The 24546-nt window shown below is 61.2% G+C and overlaps 2 protein-coding genes across 3 annotated transcripts; one reads left to right on the forward strand and one right to left on the reverse strand.

Annotated features, from left to right (window-relative positions):
* Positions 1-1217: 1217 nt before the first annotated feature.
* SLC25A6 (solute carrier family 25 member 6) lies at positions 1218-4286 on the forward strand. The gene is made up of 4 exons (XM_039245327.1): positions 1218-1450; positions 1829-2315; positions 3171-3311; positions 3738-4286. The coding sequence occupies exons 1-4, from the start codon at positions 1340-1342 to the stop codon at positions 3893-3895; spliced, it is 897 nt and encodes a 298-aa protein (XP_039101258.1). The 5' UTR covers positions 1218-1339; the 3' UTR covers positions 3896-4286.
* A 949-nt stretch (positions 4287-5235) lies between these two features.
* Positions 5236-24422, reverse strand: IL3RA (interleukin 3 receptor subunit alpha). 2 transcript variants are annotated; one of them, XM_039245299.1, is made up of 12 exons: positions 24277-24422; positions 22495-22579; positions 19325-19443; positions 16681-16798; positions 16118-16235; positions 15688-15863; positions 11704-11819; positions 9298-9324; positions 8261-8372; positions 6526-6631; positions 5873-5954; positions 5236-5698 (listed from the first exon to the last, which is right to left on the reverse strand). In XM_039245299.1, the coding sequence occupies exons 1-12, from the start codon at positions 24313-24315 to the stop codon at positions 5624-5626; spliced, it is 1173 nt and encodes a 390-aa protein (XP_039101230.1). In that variant the 5' UTR covers positions 24316-24422; the 3' UTR covers positions 5236-5623. The 2 variants fall into 2 exon arrangements, with proteins under 2 accessions (XP_039101230.1, XP_039101229.1); XM_039245298.1 differs by having other exon boundaries at positions 16100-16235.
* Between the last annotated feature and the right edge of the window lie 124 nt (positions 24423-24546).

The raw sequence follows: 24546 nt of genomic DNA on the forward strand, positions 1-24546 counted from the left end.
AAACAGCACCGTAAAATCCAGCAAATGATGCACTTAGTGCTCGCGACGTCTGGTTACAATTCAATAAAAAGTTCACAGCGTTTTAAACCATCTGGGCTGGTGAGCGTCCCTGCGGGGATGCGCCGCTGTGGGTGCAGGACGGTGCGGATGCACGCGTGTGGCCCTGGTCACGCGTGCAAGTGTGTGTGCACGTGTGCCGCCGGGGGAGCACGGGCCCCCTGCGGTGAGTGCCGCCAAGGTCACCGGATCCGGGGTGCGGGACGCCCACGATCCCGGGGGCGGGTCCTCTAGGGGGTCTGAGCGCCCGCAGAGCCTGGATGGTCTAGGGTCTCTGGACAGGGGGCGTGTCATGATGTGTCCGCGGGGGGCGGAGGGGGAGGCTCCGGGTGTTCTGGAGACATGGTTAAGAACGGGTCGGGGCAGCCATCGGTGGCGCCCGGGGATACTCGGGGTGAGCGTGGGGGTGGCGACCTGACCTCGGGGGTCAGCAGGGAGAGCCAAGGGGTCGCGATCGGTGTCAGAGAGGGTTTTCAGGGACAGCCCGAGGGTCGCGGCGGAGCACCGGTTAACGAGATGAGCCAGGGGATCGGGGTCTCGGCCCGAGGTCCTCGGGGTGGGCGCTGGAGTAGAGACCTGACCTCAGGGGTCACCAGGGAGAGCCAAGGGGTCGCAGTTGGGGATCGGGCGTCTTCGGGATGCGCATTCGGGCCTCGGTGTCCTCGGCCTCGGTCACCGGGACGAGCCCCTTCCAGCGTCTGGAAGGAGCCCGAGCGCGGGAACCCAGCGCACCCCAGACTTCCCCCTGCGCCGCGACCGCTCCGTCCCCAACGTGACCTTGACAAGGTCACGGTGGCGGCCGAGCCCCCAGACCTTACGGAGCATGGGCGGGGCCCGGCTCCCGCCATGCCCCGGGGCGCGGGAGGGGGCGGGGCCATCGGCAGCGGCGCGGCCAATGGGCGAGGCGCTCGGGGGCGCGGGGCGGGGCCCAGCGCGGCTCCCGGCAGCCCGCGGGGGCGCGGCGCGCGCGAAGGGGCGGGGCGCCGGCGCACGGCGCAGCCAATGGACGCGGCGGGCGGGGGCGCGGGGCGGGGCCCAGCGCGGCTCCCGGCAGCCCGCGGGGGCGCGGCGCGCGCGAAGGGGCGGGGCGCCGGCGCACGGCGCAGCCAATGGACGCGGCGGGCGGGGGCGCGGGGCGGGGCGTCGTCCCCTTAGCGGCTGCGCGCTGGACGCCCCGTCTTTTCGGTCCCGGCGGCGGCAGGGCTGAGCCAGCGGCGCCCACCCTCCGTTTCTCTGCGCCCGCACCCCGCACTCCGCCTGCCTCGCCGCCCGACCCGCCACCATGACGGAACAGGCCATCTCTTTCGCGAAGGACTTCCTGGCCGGAGGCATCGCCGCCGCCATCTCCAAGACGGCCGTGGCCCCGATCGAGCGGGTTAAGCTGCTGTTGCAGGTGTGTGCGGGGGCGGGGGCCGCGTGCGCGTGGTCGGGGGCCCGGGGCCGGGACGCGGGGAGGGGGCACCAGGCGCGGCCGGCCGCGTGCACTGGAGCCGGCGGGCGGGCGCCGGAAGTGCGAGGCCGCGCCGCTTTGTCCGCGCGCCGCCGGGTTCCGGGGCCGGGCCGAGCGCGTGGAGTCACGTGGGCGCTGCCGCCGGCGCGGGGGCGGGGCCGCGTGCGCGCAGGCGCACTCCGCGCCGCGGGCGCTCATTGTTGCCGCGCAGTTTGCAACCGGAATCCGCGCGCGGTTTGTTGGTGGCGCCCGCATGCGGCGCCGCGGCAGGGGCGCGCCTGCCCCGAGGCCCCCCTGCAACCCCGTGCGCCCGGCCCGCAGGTGCAGCACGCCAGCAAGCAGATCGCCGCCGACAAGCAGTACAAAGGCATCGTGGACTGCATCGTGCGCATCCCCAAGGAGCAGGGCGTGCTGTCTTTCTGGAGGGGCAACCTGGCCAACGTCATCCGCTACTTCCCCACGCAAGCGCTCAACTTCGCCTTCAAGGACAAGTACAAGCAGATCTTCCTGGGCGGCGTGGACAAGCGCACGCAGTTCTGGCGCTACTTCGCCGGCAACCTGGCGTCGGGCGGCGCGGCCGGAGCCACGTCCCTGTGCTTCGTGTACCCCCTGGATTTCGCCAGGACCCGTCTGGCCGCCGACGTGGGCAAGTCCGGCACCGAGCGGGAGTTCAAGGGCCTGGGGGACTGTCTGGTGAAGATCACCAAGTCCGACGGCATCCGCGGCCTGTACCAGGGCTTCAACGTGTCGGTGCAGGGCATCATCATCTACCGGGCGGCCTATTTCGGCGTGTACGACACAGCTAAAGGTGAGGGCGGCGGCGCGGGGCCGGGGGAAGGCGCACGGGGGGGCCGTGGGGGCTCAGGTGGGGGGCGCACCAGGCAGCCGTGGGGGTTGAGGTAGAGGGGGCTTCCCTGGTGCCTGGAGGGTGGTTTTCTCTGTGTTTTTAAGTTTCTTAAAGCTTATGTATTTTCAGAGGGAGACAGGATTGCACCAGGGTAGGCAGTGTGAGCAGAGGCCACCACTGGTTCGAACCCTCAAACCCTGAGTTCGTGACCCGAGCCGAATTCACCACACATAGCCCGCTGACCCGACCAAGTGTGCCTCAGTTTTTTCTTAAGAAAATGGGGATCCTGGCAGCTTACAGGCTTCACTTTGTTCTTCAACTTGTTTCGTTGCAGCATTATTCAGATGTACTAGGCTTTGGGTCTCCGGTGTGTTTTAGGGGAACACAGTTCACACCCCGAAAGCAAGCTGAGCTGCCTCGTCGAGGGCCGGGAGTCTCTGCCTTTGTGTGGGGGGCGTCAGGGAGGCTCAGTCGGCGAAGCGTGACTTCCACTCAGGTCATGATCTCACGGTTTGGTTCGTGGGTTTGAGCCCCACTTTCCACTCGTGCCTTCTCAACAGAAAGGTTAAAAAAAAAAACAAACACGAAAACAGCGTCGTGCTCTCTGGCGCCCCCTTCCCAAGGCCCTTCTGGCCCCTGCTGCAGAGAGCGGTCACTCAGGCGCCAAGCAGGGGCCTGTGGGACTGTCCCGTGGCTCCGCCCCCACCCACCCCTACAGGCCCCTAGCGGAACTGTCCTGGTATCGGGGACCCGAACCCGGGAACTCCGTGGGACAGGCGGGCGGCGCTGGGGCCTCACGTGGTTGGTGACCCGCAGGCATGCTCCCGGACCCCAAGAACACCCACATCGTGGTGAGCTGGATGATCGCGCAGACGGTGACGGCCGTGGCCGGCGTGGTGTCCTACCCCTTCGACACCGTGCGGCGGCGGATGATGATGCAGTCCGGGCGCAAAGGAGGTACCTTGTCTCGTTAATGCGAGGGAGGCTGGGATGACGGGCCTTCTGGTGTACGCCTTTAGGAGGCCGGGGCCATCACACAAGGTGCTCCGCAGACAGGTCTGGGGTGGCCTTCTTTGCGCTGCCTTCACGGGGTGGCGGGTCTGCGCAAGGTCGGAAGGTCTGGCAGCGACAGCCCTGGGCACCTGCCCTCCGCCCTGCTCTCCAGAGTGGCCCAGGCCGGTCCTTTGTTACTGTTATGGGAGGCTGTGGGCGGGGTTCCGGGTGCTTCTGCCCTAGTCCTGCCCCTGGGGGGCCGGGCGGGGCCCTGAGCAGGTGGGGGTGGGAACTCCAAGGCCCCCTGGCTCCGGGGCTCCCTTCGTTGTGTCCCTGTCCCGTGCCTGCCTTCACGCCCTTCCTGGAAGTAACCTGTCTCTCCTCTCACAGCCGACATCATGTACAAGGGGACCGTCGACTGCTGGCGGAAAATCTTCAAAGACGAAGGCGGCAAGGCCTTCTTCAAGGGCGCCTGGTCCAACGTCCTGCGGGGCATGGGCGGCGCCTTCGTGCTCGTGATCTACGACGAGCTCAAGAAGGTCATCTAGAAGGTCATCTAGGCGCGTAGCCGCGGGACCCTGGGGACCACGTATTTGTAACTGTTACGGACCATTGATCTTCGAGAAATTCCAGTGTCCTGGTCGCGGCCGGATCGTGCGTAGCGGGCTGGGGAAGGTTCTAAAGGGGCTCGCGGTGGCCCCAGGTCCCGCGTGTTGGGGGGAGGGGAGTCAGGATGCCTTCGGGGCGCGCAGCAGGCAGCTCTCGGCGCACACCTTAGAGCCCAGGTGCTGTGGGACCTTAGTCGTGTTTAAGTATTTATTTAAAAAAGAATCATGTCTCCATTTGTACTTAAGCACTATTCTCTTTTGCACAGCCGAATATTTGCAATTATGTTTCATGTCGGGCATTCTGCAAAACCATAAAAAACGGGACACACAGGCTCTGGTGGTTTTTTCCCAGCTGAGAAGTCTCGCACGGGCGGGTGGGCGTGCAGGGTAGGTGGGGAGCGCGGTTGGAAACAGCCTCACCCCGGCCGCAGGGCCCCCTCCCCCGTCCAGTGACGGGACTTGGCCTGGGTGGTGAAGACCAGTAGACGTGGGGGTCCCTGGGGCGTCTGCCCTTTCAGTAGACAGACCTTCCTTCCTGGCCCGCGCAGGCCCTGGACTCTCGGGCGAGGACCTTGGGGCGCATCCGCGTCCTGCGGAAGCCTTGCTGAAACCCGCCGCGAGTGTAGGAGAGGCTGCGCAGGCCCCTGCCTGCTGGGCGGCCCACGCCCCGGGGCTGTGAGGTCCTGGCTGGGGAAGGCGGGTCTCCTCACTTTCACGACCTTGTCACGGAGACCCTTCTGCCGCCATTACGGTCCGCTTAGACAGGAGGAAACTTGGGCGGGAGACAGTTAAAACGACGACGGGACCTGGCCTGTTACACCCACGTTTGACCTGCGCGGCCGCCCTGGGGCCCTTGGGCTCCTGACCTACTTGAGCGCCGGTGTTCGGGCCGGAAGGACTGGGGACCGGCATGTGCGGCCCCCCCAGATGTGCAGGATTCAGACCGGGGACCTGCCTTTGTTCTTGGTCACTCTCAGCTGGTTGTGGACGCTCCATTCAGTTTGGCCGTGAGGCCTTTTTCTTTGTAATCAGGTCCCCGAATGCCTGTCTGCTGGTGGCCTCCGCGTTCCGGAAGCAGTATTTTCGCCATTTAGGGGTTGGTGGTTCGGGAAGGGTGGGGGGGATTCCTAGGACTTCCGGGATGGCCCTCCCCATCTCTGGGTGCATGGCCGCCTCCTCCGTGTGTGCCCCCTCCCCCCCCCCGCACAGGCCACAGGTAGGGACCCCCTTCTGCAGCCCAGATGCCCGTTTCCTTGGCTGGGAGTGGGGTCCTCCGTGGGGCCTGTGGGCCCGTCCTCATTAACTCTGAGGTGTGGGGTCGTCATGGAGAACCAGGCACAGCCGCTGAACGGACTCCAACCCAGGTGAGTGGGCAGCGGCGTGGACGGGGCCCATTTCAGCAGGCCCGAGAGCGGGGTTCCGGGGACCCACCGCATCGGGGCCGGGTCCCACCCTCCAGTCCAGGCAGTGGCTGGAACCCGCCTTTATTTAGGAAACGACCCCCACGCAGCCTGTCTGCCCTCTGGTGGCAGCTCGCGGAACTTGGCGCTGGCATGGCCCACCCCCCACCCCCACCCCTGCCCGTCCCGGTCCCGGTCCCGGTCCCGTGGTCCAGCTGCACGCCGTCCCAGCCCCGGCTGTGCCGGGAACGAGGGCTGAGCTCCAGCCTCAGGTCTCCCCCAGAACCTGCACCTCCGCCACCTGGCAGTCCTCCCCGCTCGCTCTGCTGGCCTCCCAGGCCACCTGCGGGGTGAGAGGGCGGCGGTCAGGCTAAAACGTCCTGGGGCTGTGGGGCCCTGGGGTTCCGCGCCTGCCCGCCTGGAGGAGCGCCTGCGGTGGTGCGCATCTCCTCACGTGACCCCGGGAGCCCCCGGGCTGTGAGCGCTGGGCCCGGTCCCCGCAGGAAGCGGGACGTACCACCTTGCTGCTCTGCAGGTTGTCGCTGATGGGGTCCTTCATGTGAGGGATCGGGGGGAAGAGTCTCCGCAGCAGCGAGTACCTCGGAGGGGAGAGAGGGCCGCGTGCTCCGAATCCCGAACGTGGGGGTCTGGCCCGCAGGACACCAGCCCCAGGGCCAGGGGTGGGACGGGGTAGGGGCTGCCTCGGGCCTGGGGCGTGGCCTCTACCGAGGGCGCGGGGGGGGGGGGGGGGGGGGGGGGGGGCCGGGAGTGGCCTCTACCGCGGCGCTGGGGGGAGGTGATCTTTACTGCTGGGTCGGGAAGGGGGGTGTTCTGCTGTGGGGCGGGGCTGGGTGGGTATGGTCTCCACTGCGGGGATGGGAGGGGTCGGGGTGTCTACTGCCAGCCCGCAGGCCCAGGTCACAGGAGTGAGTGCTCCGGGTCCGCAGGGACAGGGCGCTGCTGCCTGAGGGGCGGACCTGCATCTCTGGCTACTGCACCCCCCGACCCCTGCTGAGACCCCGGTCCGGCTGCAGCCCCCACGAACCTGCCCCTCCCACGACCCCCACACAAAGCAGCATCCACCTAAGCCCGCGCTGCTCGGCTGGGCGGTTCTGCCTGAAGGGGCGAGGTGGGGGGGGGGGGACGTGGCACAGGGGGCGCCGCACTCACCTTCCGCACAGCGCGACCCCCAGCCCCAGGGACAGCAGGGAGCCCAGCAGAATCAGCGAGGACGTGAGCCAGTCTCGGAAGTGCCCATCGTCCCCGACGTCGCAGTCTGGGGGGAGGGGGAGGGGCGCGTCTGCAGGTCGCAGAGTCCTGGCTGCTCCCCGCCCCCCCGCCCCCACCCAGAGGCAGCGGGCTCTCGGTGTGTCCGGAGGGGCCAGCGGCCCCCTGCCCGCGCCAGGGTCCCTCCCCCAGAAGACAAGCCCCAACCCCAGCCGAGACCCGGAGCTTTCCCTGCAGCGTGGTCCGCACAGGGCACTCCGGGCACCCTTATCTAGGACCGCAGGGTCCCCTTGGGGCCTATGGGGACTGCCCCCACCAAGCCCCACAAGACAGGGCGGCCTACACAGCAGGTATACCTGCTTTCAGAGTCCTGGAGGCCAAAAGTCTGAGGTCCAGGTGGGGGGCGGGGAAGGGGGGAGGGCTGAGGCTCACTCCTTGCAGTGTAGACAGTGTCGTCACATGGTCATCCCTCTGTGCCTCTCTGTGTCCTCATTTTCCCTTCTTACAAGGACATTGGTCCTATGGGATCAGGCCCGCCCTGCTGACCTCATTTCTCCTTCATCCCCTCTTTAAAGACGCCACCTCCAACTTCAGCCCCACCCTGAAATCCTGGGGATGAGGGCTTCCACGTATTAACTTGGTGGGACACGGAGTCCACAGGAGAGAGTCTCCGCAGATAATCACATCAAGATGGGGTCCCACTGGGAGAGGATGGGCCCTAATGCAATGACTCCTGTCCTCAGAGACAGGATTCCTGGGCACAAGAGACACGCAGACGAGAAGCCACACGAAGACAGGCTGATGCAGGAGGGACGTGGGCACAAAGCCAGGGACGCCTGGAGCCTCAGGACGGAGCACAGCCCTGCCCTCCATGGGTCTCTGGCCCCGACCCCTGGATGTCAGCGGCCCCGCCCCCATCTCGTTCCTGCCCCTCCTGGGTCTCGGTGGCCCCGCCCCATCTCAGCGGCCCCGCCCTCCCTGGGTCTCAGTGGCCACGCCCCCACCTCAGCGGCCCCGCCCTCCCTGGATCTCAGTGGCCCCGCCCCCATCTCTGTGGTCCTGCCCCGCCCGGATATCATGGCCCTTCCGGCCTGGGTCTCGGTGGCCACGCCCCCACCTCAGCGGCCACGCCCTCCCTGGATCTCAGTGGCCCCGCCCCCATCTGTGTGGTCCTGCCCCGCCCGGATTATCATGGTCCTTCCCAGCCTGGGTCTCAGGGGTCCTGCCCCGCCTGGGTCTCAGGCTCCCCCCCGGCCTCCAGAGCTGGGAGAGGACAGATTGCTGTTTTAAGCCCCCTCCCCCACATGTGCGGTCGTTTATGGCCGCAGCCGCAGAACCCCAGTGACCGAGGTTCCCTACGCGCCCCCACTGTCCTGTTGGGGAGCCTGCGCGGACGGTCTGGGTCCTACATGGCTGAGGGACAAATGGCAGCTCTTCCTTTGACACAACCCTTCTGATCAGCCCAGGAGCCCAGACCCGGTGGGATAAAGGACGTGACCCGAGGTTGACCCCAGGACCAGCCCTGGTGGGGGGGGGGGTCCTGGGGTATGGCTCCTCCCAGGCCGCGTCTTCAGAGCCCTGTGCGGGCCTCGGGCGAGGGTCCCTGCTTCCCTGACCCGGGGTGGCGCCCCCCGCGATGGGCACGCGCCGCGGACACATGAAAGGGCCCCCCACTCACCGAAGCGCTGGGGGGCACCCCATTCGCTCCAGGTTCTCCGGAAGTACAGCTGCACCCTCAGCCTCACCGCGTAGTTTCCGGGATTGGGAAGCACGTAGTAGTTTCTCCGGGGCTGTGGTTTAAGAGCGGGAAGGTGGGGGCGCCTGGGGGGGTTCCTGACCTCACGGTTCGTGGGTTCGGACCCCACGTCGGGCTCTGTGCTGACAGCTCAGAGCCTGGAGCTGCTTCAGATTGTGACTCCCTCTCTCTGACCCTCCCCTGCTCACGATGTCTCTCTCTCGCTCTCTCAAAAATAAATAAAACATTAAAAATTTAAAAAAGAAGAGGTCAGCAATTCATTAGGACCTGTGACCTCACAGGAGGGGAACTGGGTAACAGGCACCCCCACGGGGGGTGGGGGAAAACCACGTGGATATTGGGGGCATGTGGCCACACTCCAAGGACCCCCCGAGGAGCTGACAGGCGGCCTAGAACACAGGGTCCCTGCAGCCCGGCCCCCTCAGGATCTGAGGCTGCTGCCCAGGACCCACAAAGCCCCATCTGTGGTACCTGTTATAGCGCCCGCCCCCCCCAAAGAGAGACAGGGAGCCTGACCACCCCCCATTAGGGCAGATGCCTGCTGTTCACAGGGTCCCGGCCCAGAGCCCCTTTCCCCGGTCAGCCCAGGCTCTGGCTGTGCAGACAGGGATGTTCTTCCCAATCCCCGGCGTGTAAACAGCCTCCAGGCAGCACCCACAACCCCTGCAGATGCCCCCTCCCAAAAGGTGTGGGGCCCCCCCACCAGAACCTATGGATGGGACCCGATTTGGAAACAGGGTACATGTGAGGAAGTGAAGGCTGAGACGTGACACCACCCAAAATCCAATGACGGGGGTCCTTGTAAGACACACAAGACGAGACAGACACAGGAGAAGCCACAGAAGACCCTCCTCTCTAGAGGTCTGCCCTCCGCATGACCGCAGGGGATGGAGGGTGTGGGGCGGTGGGCGGGGCTTTGTGACCTTGGACTCAGGGGGCGGGGCCTCGGGGACACTCACCTTCTCTGTGTAGGGGGGGTCTGTGCCCTGCAAGACAAAAGCAGCAAGCGGTGGGTGCCCAGTGGTGAGGGCCCTTCTCCCCGTGAGCCCTTGGAGGGTTATAGGGCTGAGCATAAAATAGCCAATGATTTGGTGCAAATCGTCAATATAATTAAGTAAATGTGGCCATAAAGGAGGCACTAAGTAAAACATACCTGGTCTGGGGGTGCCTGGGGGGCTCACTCAGTTAAGCAGCAACTCTCAGTTTCGGCTCAGGTCGTGATCTCACAGTTTGTGGGTTTGGGTCCGGTCTGGGCTCTGGGCTGACAGTGCGGAGCCTGCTTGGGATTGTGTGTCTCCCTCGTTCTCTGCCCCTCCCCCACTCTCACTTTCACTCTCTCAAAATAAATAAACTTAAAAAAAATAAAAAAATACTGTACCTGGTCGTTGTTTTTTATGTTGACTTATTTATTTTTTTAATTTTGTTAATGTTTTATTTATATTTAAGAGAGAGACAGCGTGAGCAGTGGAGGGTTAGAGAGAGGGGGAGACACAGAATCTGAAGCTGCTCCAGGCTCTGAGCTGTCAGCACAGAGCGGACGCGGGGCTCGAACCCATGCACTGTGAGATCATGACCTGAGCCAAAGCAGATGCTTAACCGACTGAGCCACCCAGACGCTCCTACTTATTTATTTTTTTTGAAAGAGAAAGTATGAGCAAGTGAAGGTCACACAGGGAGAGAGAGAGAATCCCAAGCACGTTCCGCACTGTCTACACTGGAGCCTAACTCGGGGCTCAAACTCACAAACTGTGACATCACGACCTGAGCTAAAATCCAGAGTCAGACGCTTAACAGACTGAGCCGCACAGGCTCCCCTATTCCTGCTCTTTCTTAAAGAGAAAAGTAGAATCAATAACCTTTGGCTTTTTGACCACTTGTGCGTTTGTAGAAATGTTAACTATCATCACTAGTTACATAGAAACAGTAAATAGAATATACAAACAAGAAAAATAATCAATTTAACTAAATGATGGAGTATGAAATACCAAGTAGATCCAAACATTTGCTTATTTTCTTTTAATTTTCAGACTGAAAACTTTCTTTTCAATTTGTTTACTTATCATGTCTACACCCAGTGTGGGGCTCGAACTCACGATCGCCGAGATCAAGAGTCACAGTCTCCACAGATCGAGCCAGCCAGGTGCGTGCCCTCCTTACTTGGTTATTTTTTAAGATAACGTTTATTCAGGCACGGTTTCCTTGCAGCAAAGCGCACCCTGAAAGTACAGGTTTTGCTGAGATTTGACAGACGTGCGCAGGAGAAACCATCAGAACGTTCCGGGCAAGGAATGTCCCCGTCTCCCTCACGTTTCCCTGTGACCCTCTACCATTCTCTACGCCTCTGTGTATAAATGGGGTGCCCCAGGGTGCACCTTGTGTCCGGCTGGCTGACCTTCCCTGTGGGTCGGATTCCACAGCATGGATATATTTTGTTTGTCCCTACTCGGGCCCCCACTCTGCTGGGTGCTGTTTACACTCCTCTGGGAGCCACACCTCACAGGACGTTTGCTGCCGTGGGAAGCCTCCCCCAAAGGGGCCACTCTGTTTTTTAAATAAAGGATAAGATTTTATCCAGGCTCTTGCAATGGGGAGAATGTTCATCCGTGAGGAACATCTCAAAAGAGAAAGGAGCCGTGTGGGGGTTTCCTGAAACAGGCCGTACCATCAGAAATGGCCAGCAGCTAGTGACACACAGGTGTTGCCGTCCACTGGGTGACAACCTCACTGACACTTGGTTTGGCCAGACTTTGTCATTTTAGCTGATTTAACGGGTGTGGAGCAGCCTCTCCCTGCAGTTTACATTTCTCTAGTAGCTTTTCGTGTATTTATAGGTAATGAATACATCTTCTTTGGGGGAGTGGCTGTTTTGACTTTTTGCCCTTTGGGTTTTTTGGGGGTTTTTTTGCCCTTTGGTTTTTTAAATATGGTTGTTTATCTTCTTGGAGTTGATCTTAAAGAGTTCCTTATCCGTCCTAAACGTGCATCCTTTGATGGACAAGACACATGTGCGACCTGCCTTTTTGGTTTTACCTCTGTCTTTTGAACAGCTGACATTGTTACTTTTGGTAACGCTAAAAAAATTTTTTTGGTTCATTTCTGTATTTTTTGATGACTTTCACACACACACAAAAGCTTAAATGATCTTTAAGTTTTTCCTTACTTTTGTTAGCATTCTTCATTTTTATGTAGGGGTTAGCTTCCGTTTATGTATTTAAAAATTTATTTTTGCCTATTTCTTTTTTATTTACATTTTATTTATTTTTAAAAGATTTTTGGTTCAGATTTTTGTGTGTGTATGTTTTCATCTGCCTCCAAATCCTCAGGGTACAGAGAATGTAGAATTTCAAGCTGGGGCAAATGTTTACCTTTTGTATTTCAAGTTCGTATGTAAATCTGTGATTGAAGTGGCTTGACACTTTCCATTCCATGATCGAATAGGATTTATTACACGTTCCAGTGATGTTGGGCACAGTTAATCTCTCTAGGGAAGAAAAAAAGCAACAATTTTATGAGTAAAACAAATGAACATTTTTCCTCCCCTAGAAGGTACTTTTCAAACAGGCTTCTTACAAATTCGGGTGCAGGGGAGGAAAGGAAAGTTCATTTCGAGGCTGAAGGAGGCGCAAGATGGCCACATAGGTGTGTGACACAATATGCTGGCATATCTGCCTGACTTAGAGTGAGGGTCAGCTGCTCTGACACGAGACTGTGAGAGACCCCCGCCCATCCCGAGATCCTTCTAGAAAGCACTCTTGAGGTCTGTGCAGCGACGAAGTCTCTAGAACGTCACCCAATGCTTTTCCTTGGGCCACAATTCCACTGCTCTCGGGCAGAGGGAAGAAAGCCTGCGCGAGGACTCCCTCCTTCCCAGGGACCCGGCTGAGCTCGGTGCTGGGCCCCCGGCCCCCCACACCCTCCCCGCCCTGTGCAGGGTCGGTGCCCTTTCCAGTGACCTTGGCCGGCCAGCTGCGTTCCGGAAACATCTGCCCCTGCGGCGCACACGGCCTGAGCCAGCTTTGCAGGCCTCCCCGGCCCCGCCTCCTGCAGCGGCTGCTTCTGCATCCTCAGTCCTGCCTTGTGGCTGCTGGGACCCTGCGGCCGACCCGTCCCCCTTCGGGGTGCTGCCCCAGGGCTCCCCTCCAGGCCTCCCCCCAGAGGGCCGGCTTCCTGGGACCCCAAGGCTGGGTCAGCTTCCTCCATGAGCACGTCTGGATCTGCTCCAGGGGTCTGGCCTCCGACGGGAGCCCCCCCTGTGTCCGCCCCTGTCCGCTCTTCCGTCCACCCAGGGCCCGGGCAGGGAGCTCAGTGCAGGGTGGCCTCCAGCTCCTGATCGCCTTCTCTTTTCCCCTCCCCCCTCCCCCCTCCCCCATCTATGATACCACCCTGCACCCAACCTGCTTCCGTGCCCTGTGCTATCTCAGCCGCGTCCACAGAATCCGTCCTCCATCCCGTCCTGGGAAATGGTCTCAAAGGCGGCTCCCCTCCCTCCCCCCTGCAGCCGTCCGGGCCATGCCCATCTCTTGCCATCTTGCTGGGACCCCAGGCGAGGCCTTCTCCCCTCAGGACCAGGAGGCCCAAGAGGCAGCCGCCCTGGGAGGACATGCCCATTGGCAGCGCTGGGGAAGGAGGCCGGGAGGGGAGGCCGGGAAGCGAGGCCGGGAAGGCAGGTACTTCCCACAGGGCAGCGGGGTCACCCTGCGAGGAAACACCCTCAGACGCCCTGAACACACCTGGTCGACGCCATCAAGCCCGGGGGGAGAGAGCAGGGTTACCCACAAGCCCCTGCAGCTTCAGGCCAAGCAGTCACGTGGCACCTGCTCAGCGCCCAAAGGCTCCGCTCACCATCTAACAGCCACGTGCGGGCTCACGTGCGGGCCCGTGGCGGGGAAGGGCCGGGGCGAAATGGGAGTCACTTCCACGGAGCTCGGCAGGGGCGCCTGGGTGATCCGGTCGGTTAAGCATCTGGTCCGACTTTGACTCAGGTCATGACCTCACCGCTCGTGGGCTGAGTCCCACGTCACACTCTGTCTGACGCTCTGACAGCTCGGAGCCTGCAGCTGCTTTGCATCTAGTGCCTCCCTCTCTCTGCCTCTCCCCTGCTTGCGCCCTGTCTCCCTCTCAAAAAAAAAAAAAAAAAAAAATTGGGCCTTTGCAGGTGTAATAAGGTTTCTGGGATGATGTCCTTCTGCATCAGGGGGGCCCTAAATCCAACGACACGTGTCCTTGGAAGAGACGGAGGAGGAGACACAGACACAGAAGAGCAGCCACGTGAAGACGGAGGCAGAGACGGGGAGACGCGGCCACGAGCCCGGGGACCCTGGGGCCCCAGGAGCTGGGAGAGGCGGGAAGGACCCTCCCCTGGGGCCTCAGGAGGGAGCTCGGCCCCGCCCCCGGCACCTCAGCGGCCCCGCCCCATCTCAGCGGCCCCGCCCCCTGGACCTCAGCGGCCCCGCCCCCTGTATCTCAGTGGCCCCGCCCCCATCTCAGCGGCCACGCCCCCTGTATCTCAGTGGCCCCACCCCATCTCAGTGGCCCCGCCCCTGGATATCAGAGGCCCCACCCCATCTCAGTTGTCCTGCCCCCAGATCTCAGCGGCCCTGCCCCCAACTCAGCGGCCTCAACCCCATCTCAGCGGCCCCGCCCCCAACTCAGCGGCCCCGCCCCCATCTCAGTAGTCCTGCCCCCAGATCTCAGCGGCCCCGCCCCCTATCTCAGTGGTCCTGCCCCTTCTGGATCTAAGTGGCCCCGCCCCCTGGATGTCAGCGGCCCCGCCCCATCCCAGCGGCCCCGCCCCCCCGGATCTAAGACTGGTCTGCAGGACTGGAGGATAAATTGTGATGCTCTGAGGCTCATGGTTTGGGATCCTGTGTTACGGCCTCCACTGGGAACTCATACCCCCCGGGCCCGATTCCCTGATGTCAACGGCATCGTCTGTGACCGTCCAACAGGACCCGGCCCGTCCATGCGCAGACACGTCCGTGCCCAGGCCCTGGGCTTGGGTCCTTGCTCTCCTGGCGCCCTCTTGAAATTGCAAAGAATGTTCTCGTGTGAATTTCCACGGCCGCCACGGCAACGCAGCGTGGGGGCCCGAGCCTTAGAAATGCGTCCTCTCGGGGCGCCTGGGCGGCTCAGGCGGTTAAGCGTCCGACTTCAGCTCCGGTCATGATCTCGCGGTTCGTGGGTTCGAGCCCCGCGTCGGGCTCTGTGCTGACTGCCGGCTCGGAGCCTGGAGCCTGTTTCAGTCTGTGACTCCCTCTCTCTCTGACCCTCCCCTGCTCACGCTGTCTCTCTCTCTCTCTTCTGGAAATAAAATTTTAAAAAAAACATTAAAAAAAAAAAAAGAAATGCGCCCTCTCCCAGGTCTGGAGGCCAGAAATCTGAAGTCAGAGGACCGGTTCCTCGTGGAGGCGCAGAGGGAGAGTCTGTCCCAGGCCCCCTTCCCACCCCGGGGACGCCTCTCTCTGTGCCTTCGTCCACCCACGGCCTTGTCCTGTGCCCTGGCCTGGCCTGTGTCCCGTCCCCTGTGAGGGGGGCACCCCCATATTGGATTGCACTGGGGCTGCTGTATTGCGTGCGGAGACCCTACTCCCCCGGAAGGTGCCATTCCCAGTGTCCAGCCGTGCAGGACTAGAGGCATCTGCGGATGTCAGTGGGGTCCCTGTGTGACCCCAGGTGACAGCCCCGGGCGTCCCCACCGGCGCACAGGCTGCATCACCGCACGGCCCTCCTGTGCTGGCAGCCGGGGGTGCACCCAGCTGGGTGGGGGTGGGGTGAGCGTGGAGGTGCAGGGGGGCTCGGAGCCCGGAGGGCTGCGTGTGTGGACACGGCGCGTCTGGGCCCCCCAGGAGGGGTCCGCAGACAGAGGAAGGCCCTGCTTTCCCCGTGAGCGGCCGAGCCCCCTCCCCTGGGAGCCGCCTCTCAGGTCCCTCCGCGGGTCGCTGCTTCCTGACCCCGCGTGGACCGCGCCGGGTGGGGGGCCCGGCTCCTGGGGGGCTGGAGGCCGGCTCAGTTTGGGGAGGGGTCCAGGTTAGGGGCACGCAGCGGGGGCAGCTGTGCAGACATGGGGTCCGTGTTCCCAAAGCCGGGAAGGCATGGCGTGGACAGGTGAGCACGACACTGAGCCCCCAGAGTCGGGGCGCAGCCACGGGCCCTCAGGTGTGTCCCCCCGCCGTGAAGGCGTGGGAGGGGGGCCCCAGGGAGGTGACGGCGGTTACGGAGGTCACGCAGCTGAGGCCCCGTGAGGAGGGGGCGTCAGAGCGAGAAGGCGGCCGGCCGAGAGCCGGGGGCAGGGTCCGCACCGCCACGCGTCCCCGAGTGACCGCCAGGAGCCGTGTCCCCGCAGGACTCACCGACGTCTGCGAGCTCCACAGTCCGCTCCGAGCAGGGGATGCTGGCGCCCCGGCTGGAGCCGTTCACCAGCACCTGGATGTGTCCCCCCAGCCTGGACACGCCGGCGAAGTGACAGCGCACGCGGGTGCCCCGAACGTCCACCTCGTACCGCGGACACTCCTGCATCTCGTAGGTGCTGCAGCCAGTGGGGGACACCCGGCAATGACCCCGCGGACCCCCGTGCCCAGGACAGGAGGGGACACCCGGCAGTGACCCCGCCCCCACACCCGGGACAGGAGGGGACACCCGGCAGTGACCCCGCCCCCACACCCGGGACAGGAGGGGACACCCGGCAGTGACCCCGCCCCCCCAGGACACTAGGGGACACCCGGCAATGACCCGCGGACCCCGCGCCCGGACGGCCACACCCACCTGAGGTCCTGCACGTACAGGTGATACTGCAGGTCGCGGGGGGCCGCCCTGCCCGCCTCCCAGCTGCACGTCAGGAAGTCCACGCCGTGCACCCAGCAGCCCAGACGCTGTGCCGCCGCCTCCGGGTTTCCCTCCGCTGCAGACGGGGGAAGGGAAGCAAACCCCCTTTAGGACGCGCGTGCGGATGTCAGGGTCGCGCGGGAGGTCACCCTAGTCGTAGCAAGAAACCCGGGCGTCCCGTGCAGGCGTGCCTCGGTTTCCCCCCGCGGTCGCGCCTCTTAGAAACAGCTGTGCCGCCTCTGAAACGGGGTGTCTCCAGGGCATCCGGCTCAGGACACGACGGCCTCATCCCCCAAGGACCCACCCCCACATGGTGCTTTGATGGGCTCCCCTCTTCCTCCCCTCCTGCCCTCACCCCTGCCCGCCGCTCAGCGGCCTGCATTTCCACACTTCGTCAGACCGAGGGTGGGAACGACCCCCGACCGCAGACGTGACCCCATCCTCGACCCCGACCCCGGGGTCGTGTTCTTTTCTCGCCCTCCCTGGAAGCCAGCAGGCCCGTGCACGGCCTGGCCCCTCACCTGGCGGGGGGTAGCGCGTCCACACCGAGAAGGCCGGAGCCTGGCTGGAGGCGACCGTGAAGTTGCTCACTGCACACAAGGGGAGCACATAGAACTCACAGAAGCTCCGGTTGACGGCCTGGGGGACAGAGTGTGACTTAGCGGCAGCGTCGTCTCGCCCCGGAGTGTCACAGTCAGCAACAGACGCAACAAAGAGCTCCCTGTCGTCTTATCTACAGCTTCCGTGCAACCTGCGCCAACATCCCAGAAACGTGTTGGGTGCCTATTGGTGACCCTATCGATCGATCAGATCGATCAGAGGTTGGTGGACAGGGAGGGAGAGGTCAGCAGGGCCATCGCGGGATTTGTTCCGGAAGATGCGTGTCCTTGTACTTGACCCTGAAGTCTCCAAGTTCAAGGCATCAAGAGCGAGCCCCGCGGCAGACTGTGGATTCTGGGTGACAATGACGTGTCCGAGCTATCCGGTGGCTTCGGGTAATCGGGGAGGCCGTGCGTGCGTAGGGGAGGGGGCTGCATTGGAAATCTCTACGGCTTCCCCTCAATATGAAGTTTTGGGGTGTCTGGGGGGCTCCGTAGCTTAAGCGTCCGACTTCGGCTCAGACCATGATCTCACGGTTCGTGGGTTCGAGCCCCCCGTCGGGCTCTGTGCTGACAGCTCGGAGCCTGGAGCTGCTTCGGATTCTGTGTCTCCCTCTCTCTCTGCCCCTCCCCTGCTTACGCTCCGTCGCTGTCTCTCAAAAATAAATAAACGTCAAAAAATAAAAATAAAAAAAGCAAAACATGAAGTGTATGAAATTTTTAAAAATGCACAAAACTTTCGATAAGATAATTACATTGACGGATAAACGCAAGCAGCTGACCCTCTTCCAAGGATCGAATGAGAAAAGAAAGCAAAATGAGGAAATAAAAATGGAAACTCGTATGGAACAGAAAGGAAAGTAAAATATTTATTGACATCGTGATGGATTCCACCTTCGTACTTACATTATGTAATAAATTCATACAAATAGACCACAGCGTGAAGCCCCCTGAATGGGTTAATAGGCAGAAGGTTGGGTTTTTCTGTTAATATTATTATTTTTTAAATTTTTTTAACGTGTATTTGTTTTGGAGACAGAGACAGAGCATGAGCAGGGGAGGGGCGGAGACGGAGGGAGACAAAATCCAAAGCAGCTCCAGGCTCCGAGCCGTCAGCACAGAGCCCGACACGGGGCTCGAACCCACGAACCGTGAGATCCTGACCTGAGCCGAAGTCGGACGCCCAACCGACTGAGCCCCCCGAGTGCCCCATTCTGACCCCTGGTGTTTATCCACATTTCTTGGTTCTTCTCAATCACAGAATTTCGAGTCACCCGGCCAAGCTCCGAGGACACCCCACTGAGACTTCTCATGAACGGGGTTGTGTCCCGTCAAATTTCATATATGAAACCCTCATCCCCAGGACCTCAGAAAGCAGGTGGGGTGTTTGCAGAAGGGATTAAGGTAACATGAGGTCAGTAGGGTGGGGGGTGCTTAGAACAAGAGGCGATGAGGACCCCCATGTACACACGGACAGCACATGAGGACACAGGGAGAACACGGGGTCCACACGCCACGGAGACAGGCGTCCGGAGGAACCAGCCTCAGCCCTGCTTGGACCGCAGACTCCCACCTCAGCCCTGCCTGGATTTCAGACCCCCCAGCCTCACCCCTGCCTGGGCCTCAGACTCCCAGCCTCACCCTGCCTGGACCTCAGACCCCCGGCCTCGGCCCTGCCTGGACCTCAGACTCTCAGCTTCAGCACCAACCTGGACCTCAGACCCCCAGCCTCACCCCTGCCGGGACCTCAGAGTCCAGCCTCACCCCTGCCGGGACCTCAGAGTCCAGCCTCACCCTGCCTGGACCTCAGACTCCCACCCTCAGCCCCAACCTGGACCTCAGACCCCAAGCCTCGGCCCTGACTGGATCTCCCACCCCCAGCCTCGGCCCTGCCTGGACCTCAACTCCCAACCTCACCCCTGCCTGGACCTCAGACTCCCAGCCTCGGCCCTGCCTGGACCTCAGACTCCCAACCTCATCCCTGCCTGGATCTCAGACTCCCAGCCTCGGCCCTGCCTGGACCTCAGACCCCTGGCCTCGGCCCTGCCTGGACCTCAGACCCCCGGCCTCGGCCCTGACTGTATCTCCCATCCCCGGCCTCGGCCTGCCTGGACCTCAGACTCCCAACCTCACCCCTGCCTGGACCTCAGACTCCCAGCCTCAGCCCTGCCTGGATCTCAGACTCCCAGCCTCAGCCCTGCCTGGACCTCAGACTCCCAGCCTCAGCCCTGCCTGGATATCCCACCCCCAGCGTCCAAGACTTGAAGGGAATAAAACTCTGCTGTTTGACACACCGTAGGATTTGGGTGAGAGGCGGGGGATGGGTCAGAACAGAACTCTCACTCTCCCCGAGGCTCGACTCTCCGCCTGCATTTTGTCACCAACACTGGCCACGGCCCCCTTGTTGCGCATCGTGCGGCTGAGGAACCCTGAGCCGTGGGCCTGGCAGTGGCCCCGCATCCCGCAGCCGGCCGGAGTCGTGCCCCCACCTCTGTGATGCCGGACACGGGCTCTTAGGCCCCTGAGTGACTCGCCTCGTGTGCCAAGGACGGGGAAGAAGATTTACCTGCGTGATCTCCTGTGAGTTAATGAAGCACTTAATTTCAGAAACATTTCCATTCAGGTCCCAGGTCAGCCTTCTCGTCTCCGGCTCCATCCTTAGGTTCTTAATAGGCAAATCGGCATCTGAAATGTTTACATAAGGTAGGAGTGAGAACAGATCCCGCTGATGCCTGAACCTCTGTCTCCACCGGCGCCTCCATCTCCCGGCGGGTCCTGAAGCGTCGTCCGGAAGCAGAAATCTACACGGGGAACGAGGCGCTCGGGGCTGCGGGCGGCTCGAATCAACAGCCGTGTTCCCCGCGTGAGCCTGCGTCGGATTCTGTGTCTCCCTCTCTCTCTGACCCTCCCCTGATCACGCTCTGTCTCCCTCTTTCTCAAAAATAAACATTAAAAAAAATTTTTTTTACAAAAGAAAAGGGTCTGTAGCAGCCGACCTCAGGGTTCAGCACATTTCTTCAAACGCTTGCACGAGGCGGCACTCGGCACACTTTTTCCAATAACTCAAAGCTACAGAAATCGGTCAGATGCTTGGCGAGGGTTTATCTGGGGTCGTAGACGACTTACAGGCATGACTTTCATCAACGTTCATCTGATTTACAGACTGTGAGTGTGATGATTACTTATCAAGATCAACGACCTCCGTTTCATCAGCAAAACCCAACCAAACAAACACCTTGGTCTGTGGCACTGTTTTCTCCTAACGTATAAGGATCCTTTATTCCTTAATAATTAAAAAAAATAAAAAACCTCAGGGCGTCTGGGTGGCTCAGGCTGTTAAGCGTCTGACTCTTGAATTCAGCTCAGGTCATGGTCTCATAGTTTGTGAGTTCAAGCCCTGCATCAGGCTCTGTGCTGAGTGTGGAGCCTGCTTGGGATTCTCTCTCTTCCTCTGTTTCTTCCCCTCCCCTGATCTGTCTTTATCTCTCTCTAAATAAACCTAAAAATTAACAAAAATAAAATTAAAAACTAAATCTAATCTCAAGGCCAGTACCCCTTATAAATATAAAAAATACCTTCAAAAATATTAGTCAATAAAACCCAGGAACACATAAACCTGGTAATACTCATGACCCAAGAGACTTACTGAGGAATACAATGTTGTTGTTTTTTTTTTTTAATGTTTTATTTATTTCTAGGGGAGAGAGAGAGACAGCGTGAGCAGGGGAGGGTCAGAGAGAGAGGGAGTCACAGACTGAAACAGGCTCCAGGCTCCGAGCTGGCAGTCAGCACAGAGCCCGACGCGGGGCTCGAACCCACGAACCGCGAGATCATGACCTGAGCGAAAGTCGGACGCTTAACCGACTAAGCCACCCAGGCGCCCCGATACAAGGCTGTTTTAACCATGAATAGAATTCACCCCATTTACAGAAAACGAATGATCTCCATAGAAGTTGGGGAGGGGGAAGGACTGGATTTAACACGCATTTGGGTCGAAGAAGTCTAAGCAAACTAGCAATGGACGAAAATCTCCTTACTCTGATAAACCTATGAAAATCTTTGAGCTAATTCAGACTCGATGGTGACAGACTACCCACTTCTCCTCAAGGCTAGGACGAGGCAAGGCGTCTGGTTTCCACACTTCTCTTCCACCGTGCGTGGTACCCCAGGCCCCTCTCGCACACTGTGGCCCAAGCTGAAGCTTCAGGAGGCCTGCGGCTCGGGAGGGAACTTGTAAACATGTTAGATTGCGTTTGCAGCTTCCTGCGGCCTTGGATTCCTAGAAAGCACCACTTCCTACCTGTGGTCAGCGGTCCTAGAATACACCCACAGGCCGAGTGACCACACAGCCTGCAGCAGCCTCTGCACCCGGACACGGCGGGCCGCTCACGGGCACGCACGGGACGGGAGCCCAGATGATGCTGAGACCTGGGTGGCAGCCGGGAAACAGATGAAGCCCCTTCCCCGCGCCCAGTCCTCACCCCCGAAAGCTCCTGTCTGGTGCCGTCTGCAAACTCCCCCAAGGAGATGAAGGACCCGGGCCGTTGAATAAATATGGGGGGGTGGGGGGGCAGAAGCACCTGGGGTGAGTCCCACTGTGTCCCCCTGAAATTCACGCTGGAGTCCGAACTCCCAGGGCCTCACGATGACACCTTTATTTGGAACCAGGGTCATGGCACCGTGACTAATTAACATGGGGTCATCCTTGAGTCGTGTGGACCCTAATACAAAGTGACTGGTGTCCTTATTAAGAGGGAACACTCCTGCGCCCCCCGGATCTCAGACTCTGTTCCCCAGAACTGTTGAGAAATAAATGTCTGTATTTAAAGTTCCCAGGCCGGGGCGCCTGGGTGGCTTAGTCGGTTAAGCGTCCGACTTTCGCTCAGGTCATGATCTCGCGGTTCGTGGGTTCGAGCCCCGCGTCGGGCTCTGTGCTGACTGCCAGCTCGGAGCCTGGAGCCTGTTTCAGTCTGTGACTCCCTCTCTCTCTGACCCTCCCCTGCTCACGCTGTCTCTCTCTCTCTCTCTCCTAGAAATAAATAAAACATTTTAAAAAAATTAAAAAAAAAATAAAGTTCCCAGGCCATGGTATTTCGTCCTGGCCGCCCTCGCAGCCTCAGGGGACAAATCCCTCCCTGTCCCTCCCCCACAGCACATGTGAAGGTCACTCCTATTTGAGGAAGGAATAACGTCTAACGGCTGATGAAATCCTGTGGTGTCTCGGCAGCTCTCGTCGCCCGCGTGATGCAAGAGCCGTGGACACAGGTGGGGACGCTCGGGGTCCCTGCAGAAGGTGACCCACCCACTCTGCCCGCCCTGGGAGAGCACACAACTCACCCCTCCCTCGGGTCTGCTCTGTATCCGGAAAACTCCGGACGGGGCCCCGTTTGCCTATAGACACCCCTGCGGGTCCGCCAGAACCGAGTCTCATATTCTCCTTCGGAACAGTGTCCTGATTCAGCATCGTCAGGACGGAGCCCCAAGGAGGGAAGGTGACCCCACTCTGCCCCAAGAGGCCTTCTCGCTGGGGCCATGGCTGTGTCCACGTGTCCCCTTGTCCCCAGGACCCCAGGCCCTGTTGGGTCAGGACCCCACCCCGATGGCCTTGCCCGAAGCCCATGACATCTGGAAAGACCCCCGTCTCCAAACACAGGTTCGCAGGCTCTGGGGCTGGAGGGCTTCTAGGAAGAGGCGTGTTGGGGACACAGACCGGCCGATAAGCAGAGACCGACCTACCTTGCTCGGCGGGCAGCACACGGGACACGGGCGTCAGACACAGCGCCAGCCACACGACGCGCATGGCGATCCGGCTCCCCGCGCCCTGGAAGGGAGGCGACACTGAGCGCGCGCGACGGCGGCGCGACCCCGGGGAGGGTGGACGCGGGGGGCGCGGCTCCCAGGACAGGGGGCGGGGGGCTCCGGGCCGGGGTGCGGGTCGCCGCCGGCAACAGGCCTCCAGGCTGCGGTCCTGGGGCCTGGCGCGTCCGGGAACCGAGAAAACGGCGCCCGGAGCGCAGAGCGCAGAGCCGGGGAAGGAAGTGTCATTAACAAGGTGAAGTCAACACGACCCAGCTTCCTGCTCCGCCGCACTGACGGTCACTGCAGGCCGCACGGCCCCAACGCCCAGCTGGACTTCTGTCCCCAGGAACCCCCGGCCCCCCGGGACCCTCACCGGGGTGGCTGGCCTCCTGCGCCCTCCGGACCCCAGGGACTGAGCACCCACAGACCCCCCCCTCCCTCTGACCCGTCACTCATGCCCTGGGGGCCACCTCTCCGTGCCCCCCAGAATCGCCCGCATCAGGTCACGAGATCTGGGACATCTGTGCCGGATCGACGTGCTGGGCATTCAAAGTCCCAGTCACCGGACCCAACAGGGAGCCCACCAGGGGCTGTCACCTTCTCCCCTTAGACTCTTCTCGGAGTGTTCTCGTCTCAACACCCGAGAAACCGCCTCCCAGGAGAAGGGAACGGCAGGATCCGCAATTGCCTTTGGGTTAGTAATACAGGGATTGTCGTGGCTTTGTAATACAGGGATTAGGCTGAAGACGGGGAGGCATCAGGCTCAATGTGCAGCAGGTGCCCACGGAATCGGATTCACCAAGAACCAGACTTTGAGGCGACATTCACAAAAGGTCAGTGGACGGGGGGGCAGCGGGGGCATCCGGGCTGCGCACATCAGACAGGATGGGGCCCGCGGCCCAACCACAGGAGGGGCCAACGCTGAGCACCCCAGTGCGGGGCCGGGGGCTCCCCAGACACGGTTCTGGGCGTCCCCACCACCGGGCATCGTGGCCCACGGACCTCAGAGACAACAGGTGACGCGCAGGAATCGTGATCTTTAAAATGTACCTATTAATTCATATTTTTATGCAGGTGAATTCGCATCACGCCAAATTCACCCTTTTAAAATGCAACTCGGGGGGCCAACGGGCACATTCACCACATCTGTGTGGCTCCGGAATGTTCCATGCCCCCAGAAGGAGACTCCATCTCCACAGTCTCTGAGTCACCTTTCCGTCCCCAGAGTCGGTCGGCTAACCCGGTCCGTGTGTCTAAATTCTTCCTGCTGTGCATATTTCTAAATTCTGTTTTCTTCTGCTTCTTAGTTTAATGTTTATTTTTCAGAGAGAGACAGTGTGAGCGGGGGACGGTCAGAGAGAGAGGGAGACACAGAATCCGAAGCAGCTCCAGGTTCTGAGCCGTCAGCACTGAGCCCGACGCGGGGCTCGAACCTGCAAGATCATGGTCTGAGCCGAAGTCAGGTGGACGCTTAACTGACTGAGCCACCCGGGCGCCCCTGTTGTGCACATTTAGTAAACGGATCGCACACATCAGTCCTCATTTTTCTGTCCCGTGACAGAGGCGTGTGAACAACCCCTCCAGGCGTGTGGAGGCCCGCCCGGTGACACAGCCTTGAACCTGTGATCTGAGCCCCCGTCCCTCCCCGGTGGGCCGCACTGGACGTGGGGACCGACCCCCGTGGCCACCAGTGTGCGTGACAGCCTGTTGCATCCTTACCTGCTGCCGCAGATCCGCCGCCTTCCTCCGGTCCCTCATCCTGGCCGGCGCTCCCCTGGGATACAGAGAAAGTCCCAGGTCAGGGTGCAGGGTAGGGGGCGCCTGGACCGCGGGCTCCTCACTCCTCACCGCTCGGAGGAAGTGTCCCAAACAGAAACCAAAGCTCAAAGCTGGCACTGGGCTTCTGTGCGCTTTTATAGTCCCCAGAAGGGGCCCCACCCTGAGCGCCAGGCCCTGGGTGGGTGGGCGTGGTCGGTGGTCTGAGGCTGC

The sequence above is a fragment of the Hyaena hyaena genome, unplaced genomic scaffold (genome assembly GCF_003009895.1).
Source record: "Hyaena hyaena isolate Hyena2069 unplaced genomic scaffold, ASM300989v1 scaffold_259, whole genome shotgun sequence".
NCBI lineage: Eukaryota > Metazoa > Chordata > Mammalia > Carnivora > Hyaenidae > Hyaena > Hyaena hyaena.

What these genes read in the sequence shown, in the direction of transcription:
- SLC25A6 (XM_039245327.1), top strand. Translation starts at nt 1,340, where the DNA reads ATGACGGAACAGGCCATCTCTTTCGCGAAGGACTTCCTGGCCGGAGGC. An exon ending in GGGTTAAGCTGCTGTTGCAG is followed by an intron (nt 1,451 to 1,828) that starts GTGTGTGCGGGG and finishes CCCGGCCCGCAG; the next exon opens with GTGCAGCACGCCAGCAAGCA. An exon ending in CGTGTACGACACAGCTAAAG is followed by an intron (nt 2,316 to 3,170) that starts GTGAGGGCGGCG and finishes GGTGACCCGCAG; the next exon opens with GCATGCTCCCGGACCCCAAG.
- IL3RA (XM_039245298.1), bottom strand. Translation starts at nt 24,315, where the DNA reads ATGAGGGACCGGAGGAAGGCGGCGGATCTGCGGCAGCAG. An exon ending in GACGCGCTACCCCCCGCCAG is followed by an intron (nt 16,236 to 16,680) that starts GTGAGGGGCCAG and finishes CCCCGTCTGCAG; the next exon opens with CGGAGGGAAACCCGGAGGCG. An exon ending in ACCTGCAGAGCAGCAAGGTG is followed by an intron (nt 5,699 to 5,872) that starts GTACGTCCCGCT and finishes CTCACCCCGCAG; the next exon opens with GTGGCCTGGGAGGCCAGCAG.